This window comes from Rissa tridactyla, chromosome 3 (genome assembly GCF_028500815.1).
Source record: "Rissa tridactyla isolate bRisTri1 chromosome 3, bRisTri1.patW.cur.20221130, whole genome shotgun sequence".
NCBI lineage: Eukaryota > Metazoa > Chordata > Aves > Charadriiformes > Laridae > Rissa > Rissa tridactyla.
Window position 1 is genome coordinate 46,125,979 of NC_071468.1, and position 16,597 is coordinate 46,142,575.

At 41.6% G+C, this 16,597-nt stretch overlaps 1 protein-coding gene across 7 annotated transcripts in view; it reads right to left on the bottom strand.

Annotated features, from left to right (window-relative positions):
• Positions 1 to 2,750: 2,750 nt before the first annotated feature.
• Positions 2,751 to 16,597, bottom strand: part of DISC1 (DISC1 scaffold protein) — a 215,866-nt gene continuing 202,019 nt past the window's right edge. For 6 of the 7 annotated variants that reach the window (XM_054194043.1, XM_054194040.1, XM_054194037.1 and 3 more), the window contains 2 exons: positions 13,739 to 13,849; positions 2,751 to 5,598 (listed from right to left, as the gene is read on the bottom strand). In XM_054194043.1, the coding sequence (XP_054050018.1) occupies positions 5,443 to 5,598; positions 13,739 to 13,849 (267 nt within the window). In that variant the 3' untranslated portion in view covers positions 2,751 to 5,442. The remainder of the gene's footprint in view (positions 5,599 to 13,738; positions 13,850 to 16,597) is intronic. The other variant, XM_054194038.1, reaches the window with a different exon arrangement.

Sequence of the window (16,597 nt, forward strand, 5' to 3'; positions counted from 1 at the left end):
AAGTAAAAAAAGTAGGCTGTGATCCAAACTCATCAGACAATAGCTGAGAACAAATAGATCTTGTTGCTTGACCTTACAGTATTTGAGCCAAGAGAAATCAAGCAATCCTGGTGCTTTTAAATTTCAGGTTGTGGAGGATGCATGAGGAACTTCCTGAAAATGTTACTTTGAAGCAGAAACAATAGGCAAATAACATTTTTATGTTTCTGAAGGAGCACAGAAATAGTGAGATGGATGTGTCCCTATCGCCACCTCAGCCTCCAAGGAGCGGAACAGGTTGTCCCTGGTATTTCTAACCCAATCGCTGTGACACGGACTGCCAGCACGGTCCTGGAGGAGCTCCTGTGTGCAGATGCTGCCTGGCTCCAGGCTGCTGCTCCTGGGTCTGGCACTGGGCCTGCTCCTACAAGGAAGCCTGAGAGTGGGCACAAAGCTCTAGGTTTTGGGATTGAGCCGATACACTTAAAATCTTGTGACTGCTTGGCAGGAAAACCTAGCAGGGTTTCCTTTGGTGTTTCATAGTCTCATTGTCAGAAAAGTAATAAATTTGAGGCTGCTTTCTTTCCCCTGTAAACTGGATTGTCACTGTGGAAAGGTCTCTTAATTTTCCACTTCTTCAGTGAGATGCGTCTCCTGGCTGTGACTCTGATTATTTTAACATTATCTCTCTTTCTCTACTTAGCATTCCTGTACAGCTGCTTATAAACTATTTGTTCAACTTCACAGGCGATTATAAGAACAAGTAGCCTAGAGAAGTATTGACTTTGTGTGTGTCTCTGACAATGCCCCAACACCTCCTTCCTTAAGACACTGCTCTTCCAGATAAGAAAACAAGGAGAGAGTGACTGGATACCATGCGTCCAGAAGAACTCAGACATTTCCTTACTCACTCAACCCCAGATGTTCTTTTCCCAGGCCTCATATTCAAGCCTTCATTAGAAATTTGAGAGAAATGCTTTACTGTGGCTGCTGGCTTGGCTGCTTTTCAGGTTCAGAAAGAATCTCCAATATTCACGGGCCCTTTTTTCTTTTTCTTTTTTAATATGTCTCTAGAAACTTGTATGATCTTCCTTTAACAATGCAGAAAAATATCCACTTGTGCATAATATTTTAGAGCTCCTTTGTAGCATGCTAATCTCTGAGACTAAAAAAAAATCTCTCGGTCTCAGTCTCATTTTTAATAGGATAGCAAACTAAGAGGATACGTGAGGATTATTCTAATCTCGCCCTGGAGCTCTCTCCAGCACTGCTGCCTATCTATCTGGGACCCATTATTGAACTGCCTTCTCTAGTGCTCTAGAAAAGATGTGCTTATCTTGATTTAACAAGTAACGATAGCAAAAGCAAAAGCCTGAGCTGTCACACTTTAGAAAGAGCGGATTAGCTAATTGATTGCAAAAATAAATATTAGGCTGGAGCTGAGCACCCTTTGGGGTGCTGTTTCCTCCTCGCTTTCTTCTTTAGTCCCTTGAGAATATGTTTGTACACTGGGGGTGTCTATATGTGCGTTAAACACAACCAACTACTCCTCTCCTGAAGCACATGCAATGGGCTGCTTGAGGTGAGCCGCTTCTTCATCTTGCAACTCTCCTCCAGTAGCCCATCACACGTGCTTTGGAAGAGCAACAAAGATGGTGAGGGGTTTGGACCACAAGTCTTATGAGGAGCGGCTGGGGGAACTGAGGTTGTTCAGCCTGGAGAAAAGGAGGCTGAGGGGAGACCTTATCACTCTCTACAACTACCTGAAAGGAGGTTGTAGACAGGTGGGGGTTCAGTCTCTTCTCCCAAGTAACAGGCGACAGGACAAGAGGAAATGGCCTCAAGTTGCACCAGGGGAGGTTTAGATTGTGTATCAGGATAAATTTCTTCACCAAAAGGGTTATCAAGCACTGGAGCAGGCTGCCCAGGGAAGTGGTTGAATTACTGTCCCTGGAGGTATTTAAAAGATGCGTAGATGTGGTGCTTAGGGACATGGTTTAGTGGTGGACTTGGCAGTGCTAGGTTAGCGATTGGACTCGATTTTAAAGGTCTTTTGCAACCTAAATGATTCTATGATTTCATTGCTGTGGTAGAAGTTTCTGCACACAAAGCCTATATGCCTCTATGTACGCTTCAAACGTTTGAGGGCTGGGGCCTTAGGGACAGCACACGTCTCGGGCAGGAAAGGGGCTTATTCCTGATGAGATTCATTGTTCGCAGGTGGTAGGAGACCAGTCCATCTGGAGGTGACAAAGTCCCAGCAAGCCTGTGCGAAACCGGTTTTTTTGGGACATTCATCCCCTCTCCTACCTCTCATTGTGGCAATGAGGGTGTCCGAGAGCATGGCTTTGACCTCAGATACTGCTGTAGCCAGTGCACAGTCATACTTGCCTTCTGTCAACCCCTCTCCCTGGGTGAGGAATGGAGGGAGGGCAGGCAGGAAGGATGCAGTTGCACAGCAAGGCTGGCTGGGTCAAGCCGGGACTCAAGCGCAGGTTTTACCTGCCTGTATAGCTCACCTGTTGCGTGATATTTCTCTCCCATTCACACTGAAGTAGCTTTGCTGTGAGACTCTAGTCTTGAATGTGTCTTTAGACTGTTTCCAGAAGGCATCACAGAATTTTCCAAGCAGAGGAATCGCTGCTGTTGACAGCACAGTAATAGTCGCACACATGGTTTCTTCTTTCCTCTCCTCCCCTCCCCATCCCTCCCCCTGCCCCAGGACGAAATTTATAAAATTTCACTGCACAGAATGCAAACAGACATCAGGCTAGTTAAAAACATACTTCTTTTTATTTGAAAGATTTCTATCCACAGATAAAAGGCAGCTGATACGTTGCATAGTATACCTTTTTTTTTTTTCAGTATGCTTATTATTCAGCATGTCTGAGAAAAGGAATGATTACTGGCTCTAACTTCCCACAACAAACAGTGAAGTTAATGGAATAATAAATTAAAGTAGTAGTAGTCCACATTATGTATAAAATATGTTAACAGATACAAATATGACATGAATGATGACTGATTCAGTTTCCCTTCTCCTCAGGAGTTCAGTGTCTTTATTAGAGTGGTTGCATAAGTTGAGTTTCTATTAAAATGCAGCAGTGTTCTGAAGCTGTGAAACACAAAAAAGGCATGCACGTTTTTTAATTGAATGGGAATGTCTTCAAGAAATCTTGCTGATGAGAATGAGGGTGCTGTTCTCCTGCCCCTGTGATGGTTGGTTACTGTCCCTGTTGTTCAGCCCTTGCTGCTGCACAGAGGAAGCCTCCACGCTTCGGCTGTGGCTGATGCGGGCCCTAAGGCACACACAGTGCCCACAACCTGTTTACATTACAGGCACTGCGTTCAAAGGACAGAACTCCACACACCCCTCCGTGTGTGGAAGGGGGGGGTCATGCGACCTTAATGTAGCAGCCCTCATCTCTGCAGTGTCCTCCTCAATCCTATATGTCAGAAAATCGGTGGTTTTAACCCACGAACAGCTTCTGCTGGTCTTAAGGAAACAGCTGTAGGAGAGATCTATTGTGTCAGTCTGCTTTCTTTTCCATTCACCTGAACTCAGGTGGGTTTCCACGGGTGCTTTCTGGCTGACAGTGATGCCCAGGCAGCCAGGCGATGTGTGCCCAGCCAGGCTGTCCCAGGGAGCTGGTCCTGTGCGTGGGCTGAATGTCAGTGCCACAGGCTGCTGCCTGCGCTTGTCGGGCTGCCTGGAGCTGGGACCAAATGCCTTGATCACCTGTCCAGGGGAGTTTTAGAAAGTGCCAAATCTACTATGGGGAGGTAAGTATTGAAAAGGGACTGTCCAGCAAAGCCTGCAGAAAGAAACTTGTCAAACAGAGCAGCAAGAGATCTCCCTTTGAGACTGGGGATGGGAACAGAGTAGCATGCAAGGTAAAGATCCACGGGCCTTTACCGCAACGTGGATGCTGGCCCATATATCATACAATGAGAAAAGTCAACCGTGTTCTGAATTACAGGGTTATAATTCCACCCGGAGGATCTCATGACTACAGAAACCACCTGAGCTCTGCTCCCCTGGTTTGACAACTGTATACTCCTGGATGCAATTATAATCCTGTTTTATATCTCAGATGCCTGGCTTTTTTTTTTTTTTTCCTCTCTCTCTATGTACTTAACATTGAGGTAGAAGTTTCAACTAGTATTAAAACACACACAAAAAATGAACATGTTCTTAGTGGGCTAGTAGTCAAATGACCTTCAAAATTTGCAAAAACCTTCACACTGTGGCTATAAAATGAGTTATTGAAATAGCAGACACAAAGTAATTCTAAAAATGTCAGAAAAATAGTATTTAAAAATACAGTACTGAGTTGCTTCATCTGCTGGCTTAGAAAAAAGAATCAGATTTTTTTAAAATTCTCCCTCTGCAACACATGGCAGAAACAACATTTTTTGTGACATCGGAGATATTCTGGTATCCAAGCAAGAGTACCCAATGAATTCCTAAAGGCATTAACTGTTTTGAACACTGATCTAAATACAGGTCATTTATATTAGTTGGCTTCAGTTGAACATTGCTTTTATTTCCTATAAAAATACATGTTTAAGTGTGTGTGTGTGTATATATATATATACACACATATGTGTCTATTGCAAAAAAAAATCTGCATTTCTTCTGAAGTTTATAAGGAAGATCAAAGTAATATAATAGTAGTAATAAACTTTACAAGGAGATTTAAATGACTTATCGTTCATACCATATTTAAATATAAGGAACACAAATCACCAACATAGCAAATTTTTTTGTGCTTTACAACCCCTGTAATCCTAAAGCAAGTTAATATTAATACCTAAATGAAAAGAGTTAGACTACTGCTATAGAGGCTGCTGTTAGTTACCTCCACTGTACTCAATACCACTGAGTAAATGAGGTCCAAATTTCAGTTGAAAGAACGTGGTTAGCTTGAATTTCATCCTATTGATTTAATTATTAGCAGGAATGTGAAAATACATTCAGTGTAAGAAAGCTGTTTAAGCCAAAGGAAAAAAAAAAAACCAAAACAAAAAACCAAACTACTTCTTATTCTTACAGCTATTTTTCAAGAAATACTAGATGTTCCAGCTTTAACGCTACATTTTTAAATCAGAGGGAAAAAATGCATGAGTAAGGAAGACAGATACTGTTTACGAGTCTTCAAGGAGAACATTTCACTGACATTAAAGGCAACTTTGCAGACTCGCTTGAAATGTATCAATTTGTAATCTACACATTTACAGGGGATGCTCTGCTCTGAAAGCTGTTTCCCAATCTGTGCCAAAACCTGTGAGGCTGTGTGGAATACTTCTGATGATAGACCTCCAGGCTCTGTTTCTCCATAATTGATTTAGTTATTAGTTATGCAGGGAGAGAAGAGATCCCTGAGGCTTGGTAAAACAGTATTCAGTTACTAAAAGCAGCCCTTTGTGAATTAATGTCATCCTACCAGCTCTTTCTGCTCATTATTCCTTCAAGTCTTGTTTTCCTGGACACCAGCTGTCACAGAGGAAGTCTCCAGCCTTTTCTTCTCCTGCCTCCCTGGCTGGCTGAAGTTGCACCAGCACGGTCTGGAGCGTCTCCTTCACCACCTGGATCTCCCTCTGCAGAGACTGTGCAAGCTTTATTAAGGAATAAATCTATAGGTGATTGGCAGTTCCCTTTTCTCTTTCCAAGTTATTAAATAAATTCTTGTTCTGCAGCTCACAACAGATGGCCATGGCTATCTAATTGTAGTTTCAAGTTCTTCCAAATTGTTTGGATTAAATATTAATACATTTCTCACACTTGCTTTTAAAAAAAAAATAATCCTGGCAAACCGAAGTTCTCAAGTAGCATTATTTAGCACTTTAAAAAAGGGAGGGGATGGGGGAAACTGCTTGGATACTGTTCTTGGGGAAAGGAAGGAGATGAAGAAATTGCACCATGGAGGCAGCAGCACTAGCCATGAGTCCCCTGCTGGATGGAGGGTGGAGTTTTAAGCCGGAGAGGCAGACCTGGGTGGATGGGACCCTGGTGAAGGCAACAGGGCAGCGGGAGCCGTCTGAGACATAACCCAAGTGACTACAGCTTGTGTGGCATTAGCAAGCTCGGCAATGTGTGCTACGCAAGGCGGGCTGGGAAGCTGGGTAACTGGCAAAATTAGCTTATAATACTGCTCTACTTACCTCCAGAAGGCTTTAATCTTAGCTGAATTATCAGTATAATTATAGCGCAGAAAACACAAATATAAAGCAAGACAAGGGTCCACAGTGAATGCTTTGAACAAGTTGAAAAGCAAAGAGATTGGCAGTAGCAAGGTCACGCTGTTATGTGTTGAAAGGAAAAAGGCCACCTGAAAAGCACAGGATGATTCAGTAAAAATACTTCATTTCAGCAAGAGAGGAGAATTTTCCACATTTTATTTGCCATTGCTCAGGTTTTGTGCAAGGCACTGAAGAAGAAAATGACAACTAATGGGCTTTTAAAAGACCTTCCACTACCCTCTCTCCCCAGTGCCAAAATAACAGAGGGAAGGTGGCAACAGGAAGATGAGGGGTGCAACAGTGAGCAGACTGGTAGACAAAGGTAGGACATGCATGGAGATAGCCTTAACTGCTGAGGCACGTACAAGTTTTTAAGTGTCTGGGCTTCCTAGGCGGTAGAACTTTATGTTCTGATGACTAGCCTCTCCTGGAAACAAGCACAGTTTGTACCATCAATACATCAGCCTTTCTGCTGATAATCTTCTACCGGTGAGACTACCCACTGCTGAATCAAGTACAAGGACTGGGTGTAGCTCAATGAGATAACCAACCGTGTCTTCTCTTCCGTAGCTTACACCGCATGGAAAGCAAAGCAAGGGTGGGCCAAGTCAGAGGCTGCTGAAGCTCTAAACCAACAACCAAGTCTACCTGAACAAGCCCTAGGGCCCACCCCATTCACACCGAGGCTTCCTGTACAGATACAGCTGGAGGGCAAGGACCTCAAAAGGCTAACCCAAGCAGGTCAAGGGAGAGAGAAAAAATAAGTTCATCTCTAGCAGTAAGTGGCCAAAAGATGCCTGAAAGACCCAGAAACTCACTTCAAGGGAAATGAAGCAGCCTGACACTGAAAACACTCAATTTCAAAAATACAAGGCACAGGAAGGATAACGCACAAGGACAGGCTTTATCCTTTACAGAACTCATCCATTATGAAATGTTGTTTTTCTCAACCCTGATGTCAATGCAATGTCAAGAAAAAAAGGCACCCTCAGGTTATGTGACTGCAAAAAGTGAGCTACTACTTTTGAAAAATTGAGACTAGAGAGAACCACGGGAACGCTCTACAAATCACTGCTATTTCAGGCAGCTACAGTTATGCCTTTGAAAAGCTTTTTGGCTGCTTTTCTTTCTGTTAGCAGTTCCTCAAAATTTCATCTTTGCCTATTTACATACATTTATTATGATGTTTTACTCTTAATACATTCACCAGGAGCGTTCACGCGTACTTCTAATTTCTGGACAGCTCTATTCATCTAAAGGGATTCTGTCCCTGATTACAAGTAATGGCAGCACATGCTAAACCTCTCCTATCCTAGGATCTCAAAGCACTGTACAAGGAGAAATTAATTATGCTTTGCATCTTCTCTGAAGTAAGAAACATTATTATCCTCTTATAAGCAGTCCTGGACTGTCCACCACTCTGCGCTTTAATCATGATGCTCTGCTGAAAACCTAACTGGTAAGAGAAATTCTTCAGTTTATGAACACCATGAAGCCTCTGAAATTTAATTACTTCTGACACGCAGTCTCTGACTACATGCTGTTATTTGTAATATTCCCAAGTGATTACAAAATTCTTTTCAGATAGAGAGAAAAACCAAAATTGAAATGTTTCACTGCCAGTGGATGAGAAATCTTGAAGGATACAGGAAAACAAAGGAGACGGGGAAAGAAACTCTTAACCAACAGAAAGATAGAGCAACAAGAAAGATGACTGCATAGTCTACCTACAGCAAATCTCAATAACCTCACAATAGTACCAAAACCAGCTATAGAACAGTAACTGTCAAAAAAGACTTTACGGTTTGGCACAATATGGTACAGGGCTGAGCATGGAATCGCTATCCATATGCAGAGGTTGTGTCTGGATAAACAGCTTCACCCATTTTAAAAGTGCAAAACCTTGGTTTTGCAGGGGTCCACAGGCAAATGTGTCCTTCATGCTTAAATCCTCTATCCAGCGCTGCAAATATTAAGGCAGTATCAAAAGCAGACACCAAAACAAATTTCAACTAGGAACGTTTTCTGGTCCCGCTGTCTTCCTGTGAATAACTGGCAAAAATCTCTCCAATGTCTCATAAGCAGTAAATTAAAGTACTTAGGAACAGCTCCGCAAAAACACAATCTGTATTCTGCAACAATGCTGCAGCTCAGACGTTGTCTCAGTTGAAGGTCTTCACCTATTTGACTTGCTCTCTTTAAAAAACTTGAGCATCATGACAGAATCCATGATTTACAAGATAAAAAGCAAAACTAATTACTGTAGACTTAATTTTTTGAAAAAAGTGGGTCATCAATGTATCGTCTGTTCTCTCAGCACAGATGTTTAAGGGAAAAAGAGAGACAAAAATGTAGATATTACAAACCAGTTGCCTTCCTGCAGGAAAGATTTAAACCAAGAGTATATTGTAAGACAAAAGGCCTTGGAAGGACAGTCAAGGACTACCACAGGGCTGAGGTAAGGGCCTATGGGATTTTGGAGAATAACAGCAATTTTGGACATCTGAAGGAGAAATTAAGACTTGAAGAACAGAAATAATCAGAAAGAGGTGTTTGGGTTTTTTTAACCTGTGTAACTATTCTGAGCATTGCAGTGGATAGAGACAGAAGCTCAGCTAGATGTCCCACTACGTAACTGCACATATCTTCCCTGGTACCAGCACGCATGGCGGGGCCAGCCAGCGGAAAGTAGCCCTGCAGAAAAGGACCCTGAGGTCATGGTGGAGAGCAAGCTGAACATGAGCCAGCAGTGCATCTTGTGGTAAAGGTGGGCTGGATTATGAAAAGCATTGCCAGCAGGTGGAGGGAGCTGATCCTTCCACTCGGCTTGGCACTGGTGAGGTCCCATCTGGAGTGCAGGGTCCAGTTCTGGGCTCCACAGCACATGAAAGACTTACAGGCAAGACAGGTGAGTCCAGCACAGCACTAATTTAATGGACTGGAAAACCAGCCACATGAGGAGATGCTGAAAGAGCCGAGACTGTTGAACATGGAGAAGAGAAGGCTCAGGGGGATCTTAACAATATGTACCAATGGCTGAAGGATGGGAATGAACAAGCGGGGAGCCAGACTCTTCTCCACTAGTGCCTACTGACAGGACAAGATGCAACAGGCAAAAATTCCAAAATAGGAAATTGAATCTGAATACAAGAACACAGGTTTTTCAACTGTGAGGGTGGTCAAACACTGGCTCGTGCTGCACAGTGAGATTGTGGAGTCTCCATCCTTGGAGATACTCAAAATATGGCTGGACATGATCCCCAGCAACTTGCTCTAGGTGACCCTACTTGAGCAGGGGGTTGGACCAGATTATCTCAAGAGGTCACCTCTAACTAAATGACTCTGTGATTGTGTGTGCAACATGCCAACGGACCAGTGAAAAGGCAAGATAATTCAATGTTTATTCGGCCTTTGGGCCCTAATGGGTTTCGGCCTTTTAGAAGCACACTCTTGGGAATAAAGGAAAGACACCAAGCAAGTCCCTGCTGATCCTTTAGAAGGCCTGTGTATTCTCACAGCAAGAGAGCACAATGGCCTTTGGAAGTCTGTCATTTACTTCTTACAAAATACATGGGTGCTTGTGGTACTGCAACCAGATTAGAAATTTCTCGTTTCCCCCCTCCATTGCTGTCTCCCTCCTTCACATCCACAAATGTGCTTCTACAAAATAATGTAATAGTCCTCCCACATAAAAACCGGAACACTCCCCCCCAAAACAGCTAAACAAAAAAAAAAACCCCAACAAAACAACTGCAACGTTTTGAAAAGTGGATCACTTCAGTGGTATGGATATCAGCTGTCTCCATATCACTTGTTCCAGCAGAAAATGGAAGGCAAAAAAACTGCAGTACATGGGCGGAAATACGCTGACTTACCTCCATCACAGCACAAACAATACAAGTGGAACCACGTGCTCTTAACGTGACGCACATTGGGAAGGGCTCACCCTCCTGTCATCCAAAATAAAATCAAAGAGAGCATCATTGCCACCTCCCACTCTTGTGGGATCCCAAAAATTTCTTACTGGTGTACCCACGGTGAGATTCCTTGGTAAGGTACCTTCAGGGACTAAGTTCTACTTCAAAAACCTACGCTGGTGTAAAGCAAGACTTGTACGAGAGCCTGCCGTATGCTAAAGGTGAAGGGGTGAAGGGTTAGCCAAGTGACCTGCAGCGCCTAATGAACGTTCAGGCATGAAATTCAATTTTCAAAATAACTTTTTAAAATGCCCATTTTAAGGCAAGGAATGAAGATTGGTTTTATAATAATAGTCCAGCCAGGTTTTCTTCCAACAAAAGCATTTTCACCAGGGGGAACTATTACATGCATTCAGATTGTCTATCAAAATGTAACTGCTAATTAAGAACAAAAATGACTGTGAAATTGCAATATAGGCTCCATTTAATTTTACTGGGAATTCCAGGCCCTTACTGTCAAGAAAGTAACACCTCTCATCAGCTCAGTAGACACCAGAATGAGTCACCTCTCGTCCTTTGGTTTTTCCAATTAATGATGTGGACTGTTTTCATACACTCGCCAATGATTAACCGTAATTGAATATTTTGTGGATTTATTTGGTTATACTACATAGAATTTCGCAAATACGTCACCGTGCTGCAGAGGAGCTCTCCTCCCCCCTCCCCTCCCATTGTTTGATGCTTTTTATACAAAAGTACCGTTTAATATTTGCTGTGAAAGGCTTCAATAATAAATGAGAATCCCAAGTGGGTCTGTGCCTATACTAAGGACCAAGAAATATCACTCGATTTCTCCTTTGTTCAGGTTGTGCTGGCAACTACGAGCAGCACGGTTGATTTAAGAGTTCAATGCCATCAAAACGTAGAATGAAAAACAATGACATCTGGGATTTTTCTTCTAATACAAACTTAATTATTAATCAAAGCTATGACACACACTAAACATTGGCAAATGGCTTGAGAGCATCAGGAATTTATTTTTCTCTGTGGAGTCTTTAGAAGTCTTTTAATAATCAGACAACAGGACTAATTTACATCTGTGCAGCCCCCAGTCAGATTTTTGACCTAATACAGTTTGTAACATTGATGTGTACGGCAGTTTTTCGGGGGATGAGGGGAAGGGCAAAAATAACCACTGAACAAGAGTTTCAAAAACTTACCCTGCTTTCATTACAATTCCAGATCTTTAAGCTCCTGTTTTCAGAGTTCTACAGATTTTTAATGAAGACTGCATAATTTTCCAATATTTGGAATAAGAAATTGTTTTACTTAAAATCAAATAAACTACCATGCAACCAATAGATCCATCTATTACTCATCAATTCTTCTGCTGAGGCTAATAATTAGTACCAATCTCAGTGCTAGTTCCTGCAATATAGGCAAGTTATCAATGAGTAAAAGTTTATTTTATAGGCACTGAGCAGTTTTTATTTAAAAAAAAATAAAAATCTACAGGTCTGTAGCACTGTGGTAGCTATTTTTCTCATTCCTTTTTGAAGTATAGCACAGCGATTACATGTACCAGATGGTAACATTTTATGCACATTGATCTGGACTACCTCTGAAATAGCAACTGAATGTTAATGAGGGGTAGATGAGCTGCTGAACTGCTTCGCTGTATGTCCCTATGTTTTAAACATCGTTTCTTATTTTGTGACTCATGGTCTTGCTAGGAGGACCATGACATCGTACAGTGTGCACTTCTGTATCTAGATAGTGTGAGCTGAATTTCACTGATAGGGGAAATCAGATCTATATCAGACAACCGTGGCTTAGAACGAAACTAGTCTACAACTCTTCTCAAACTTTCAATGATTAGATTTTATTTTTTTCAACTAACTCTTGCAGTTTAAACAGCTACAAAGAAATATGCATGGTCCATAGAAAATACAAATAATACTATTTTACATACTGGTAGTGTGTTCTCGTCAGGAATCAAAAAAGTGGTTTTTCAGCTTATTTCACTTTATCTAGTAAACTGTAACTATGATCAGACCCGACTGTTTGGTTTGAATATGAACTTAAGTCCTCTGCAAAGAACTCTTATCTCCAACCCTCAGCGTTCTTCTCTTAGGGTCCATGAGAAACTCTCATTTGAGAGCAAATACAGGTAAGGGAGGAAGGAAGCAGATGCTCTGCACACACCCACAGCACACACATCCATATAGCTCTGTAAAGAATGCTCACAAACAGCAGTGAGGAAACACAACTGCAGCTGAGCACGCACGCTGTAAATATAATTAAAAGAATCCTACAAACTGGCCTAAACATGAGAAAATAATCTTTCTGCACATTGAAACACTTAGAAAAGAAAGATCTGAAGTATTAACAAATTAGAGACTAGATTTCTCCCCTCTGATACAAAGCCCCCCGGCGCCACCACCCCAACACACGCCCCCCTCTCCCCCACTGCCTCCCCTTAAAAGTTTATCATATTCTGACACCTTTAAAGAAACCAAGTTTCTAGAATAGGAATTTTGCATTGAGCTGGCAATAGGCGCCCAATTACCTAAAACACCATGGTATTTCCACACGCTCTATTTATTATCCTTTCTCTAAACTCTCTCCTGCAGGACGACCTGCCTCAGCTTCAGAGGAACTGAATCCTTCCTAGCACCATCATCTCCTCAACTCACCTTCAGGTGTCTGTAAGGGCTCCTCTGCTAATCTCTCCAACCTGAATGTATTCATTTTTCTTCATTATGCCATTGCCTGCCACCTCTTCTCCACTAAAACCCAACCAGCTAAGTATTCTCATCTTCCTGAGCCTCACTGGTTCTTATTCTCTTTCCCCTTTCTTAGAAGAACAAAATCTCTTTTGTGATAAGTTTTTCTAAGAAAGTTACAAGTGGAACAATACTCTGTGCTCTTAAATTTTGAAAAATGTCCACAGATGTAGGCCCAACAAATGCCTCATAAAGGTTAAGCAATCTTCAATCAGCCACTGACTGACAGATGAAGCACAGAAAGAGATAAGGGGGCTTTATAAGACAAAATCTCATCTGGTTACTTACACTGGTGTGTTAGAGGCAGATTAAATTGCATAGCATGCCACATGATGCATCTGCTGACCATTTTTTTAAAAGGAAAAAAAAGCCCAACTATACGTGACACTACACACAGTCTTGTCAATGATGTAGCATTTAATTTAGGTAAATCATGTTGGGAAATGCAGGTGCATGGATGCAAGCATCCATGCAGCTTTTGGTGCACTAGGTATTTACTTACACAAGCACTACAAACAAAAGGATTTTAACAGTGGAATAAAGGCTTTTTGGTGCCTAATTTCAATTCACAAAGAACTAACTTCTGTTTAAATCAATTAAAGCTGGATCAGAGCACAGTGAAAATGCACCGTAGGAAAACCTGCGACAAGAAAAACGCGCACTTCAGCAAGACAATCAATTCTCCCCTTCTTAATGTATTTAATCTACATTAAAAACTAGTACTCCCTGTGAATCTGAAAGGCAAGTATTTCACATACATACTTACATAGATTGATATATATCTATAGCTGCATCAAAAAGGATATGAAGAACTCCTTCATCAACTCTGCAGGAGGAAGTCTGCAGTTGATCTTCCAGATGCACCAATTTCTCACTTATTGCTTCACATTTTTCTCCCAACTCTGCAGAAAATATGAAGAACTCCTACAGGAAGTTGACAAAGAAAAGAAAGCATGTTTGCTGCTGACACTGTTTCTACATCAAATTTGCATCAAATTAAGGGGAAAATAAAATATTAGTAAGGAGATATGATACTTTGCAGTGCTAAAACGTTGCCTGAAAGCAAATTCCCATTAGAAAGACAAAAAGTTGTTACTATATATCAATTTAGTGATTTATATGAAATGGAATGAGCTTGTGGTCTCAGTCTATTTCCCAGCAGAAAAAAGTCATGATCTCACTTTCAGCAGAGGATTAAAGGGGTGTGAAGACTGAACTGCTCTCCCTCTTCCCTGTTGTCTCACCACAGCAGGGGAGGGAAATCTCATGCTGACTATATCATTTAGGTTCCCAAGTTTCAAGTTTTTCATGTAAATATGATTTACACTTTTAGGCCATTTAAATATTTCAAGCAGCAGCACTTTTGGTATCTCTTATAAACATAAAATGTACCTACTTTTTTGAGGAAAAATCTGGCTGGAATACTTAGGGACTTTGCTCAACTGATTAGAGAAAATGCATCAAAGTCTTAGAGATTACAAGATGAAAGCACACTTTTTTTACTGTATTAACATGAAACAAGACTAAATATTCAAAAATAATTCTTCTCTACTTAGAACTTATACAGACAAACATTTTTTCTTTTTTAAACTAAGTATTTTAAGCCATTTGCAATGTCCTTCCCATAAGTCTGCTTTCAGATACACTGCACAGGGGTAATTTATATCTTTTCTATTTCGTATTGAGTACGTCTTTGAGAAACGACCCAAAAATCAACCAATTTGCACAGCACTGAGACAAGCCTCTCCACTCCCTCTCAGGGCATCACAGTGCTGTCCACAGGGAGTGACGGGGGTTATCTGTAAGGAAAAGATTATGGTGCCAAGATGAAGTTCTGCTGGACCCATCTTGAAAAATACTGGAATCATTCATCAGCTGTAATCCAGAAAATTGGATTTTCTCTAGACCTAGTCTATGCATTCATCCATAAAACCAGCTGCACATCTGGCCATAAACAATCTTCAGAAAGTCTTTCTCCTTTCACAAAGTACTTGGAATCCTTTGCACCGATCTGTTGCTATAATAGCAGCCATCAGTGGTTGTTTTAAGAGAAATCAAGCCTTCAATCAAAGACCTGCCAAAGAAACCATGCTAGTACTTGTTGGAACGCCGCCCATTGTGAAACAATCTGATTTTTGGTAGACACATTTACCAGACCTCGGTTCTGTGCTATCCTTACTTTGCGTCCCACAGTGCATACACAGAGTCAAATGTCAGAAGAGCTCTGCTTGCCAGCACATCCCGTGTTACAGCGCAGAACTTTGACCTTTCTGCCTTCCTCGATCTCCTGCCAGGCAGGGCTATCCAGCAGATCGCACGGGTGCGCAACCAGCCGCAGCTCGAACCCCGGATGAGCGAGCTGGTTAAGGGAGGTTACGTTGCAAACACCCGCAGCTCAGACACAGAGAGGCACAATGTGAGAACCAGCTGTCTGAGTCCCTGGCTCTGTGCACGAGACCTGGGCGGCCATCTTCAGCCTTATTACCAAACCTCAGAATCTAGAGCAGCACTCCGCAGAATTTATAGACGCAAAAACGAACCGTTGTTTTTCAAATGAGCACAGGGGAGGAGAAAGTACACATTTCTCCCTAGAGCAACTAGGAATATCCTTGTCCAATGTCAAGGAACTGAAGATGAGGAACAAGTCTTCCATCCAGCTGATAAATCATCATTCAGTACAGCAGCAGGACTCCATATGCTTTTAGGAAGTGGGATAACCCAGGTAATTTATACCATTAGAAAGCTTTTGGGAATCATTCTGTGACACGCATGCAAGAACAGACGACAGCTGTCTAAAAGAACTCAGGTCTCAGGCTACAAGAGCCAATAAATTGTAAAAGCCCAACACTGAAAGCACATCTAAAATGATGACCATCTAGAGAAAGCTCCACTTCTGAACACTGATTTTTCTCTAACAGTTAATTACACATAAGAAAATCAGGTCTTCACATAACCATCATCTCAAGATGATGAACAAGAAAAACACGATAAAAACCACTCAGTACTATACTATCACCGAATAGTTAATTTAGGAAGAACAGCTTTTAATCAATGCACAAACTCCTAAGTATTGCTCCAACAGACAAAAGCCTTAAGTGAAGTTTTCAAACCAGACTCTTCCTACAGACTCTGTACTTCAACAAAATGAATTAGTCCTGTGCAGATCCTGAAGAACAGGTCTTTTACAGTGACACATAAAAAGGAGATTCTTGCTCTTATAACATCACTATACTGAATGCTTTAGTCTGATCCAGTCAGTGCTTTTATCAAGAACTATTCACTCTATGAGATTTTGGATCACATTCACGCTGTCAAGAAGGATGGCACTTCTAGTCCTGATTTGAAATCGTCAGTTACCACAGGCAGCAAACTAAAAAAAAGAGTACGTGTTACAGTACACTCCTGAATACCTACACCATTAGGTATATTTAAATATAAAAAGCATTATAAAGATACGCATTACAGTAGGGTAACCCTTTCTTTTTTAGGGTACTGTTGATGTGGGAAACATATATACACTAGTTGGCATTAGATTGCTGTAAGAGAAGATTTCCTCCACTTTAAAACTGCCCTCACAGTTCCTGTCTCATTTGTGCAACTACAAGGAGTTCACTGAGCAGCTAATCTAAACGATAAGCACACTGGCTGGATATGCCTAGCCCTGCTGTGAAG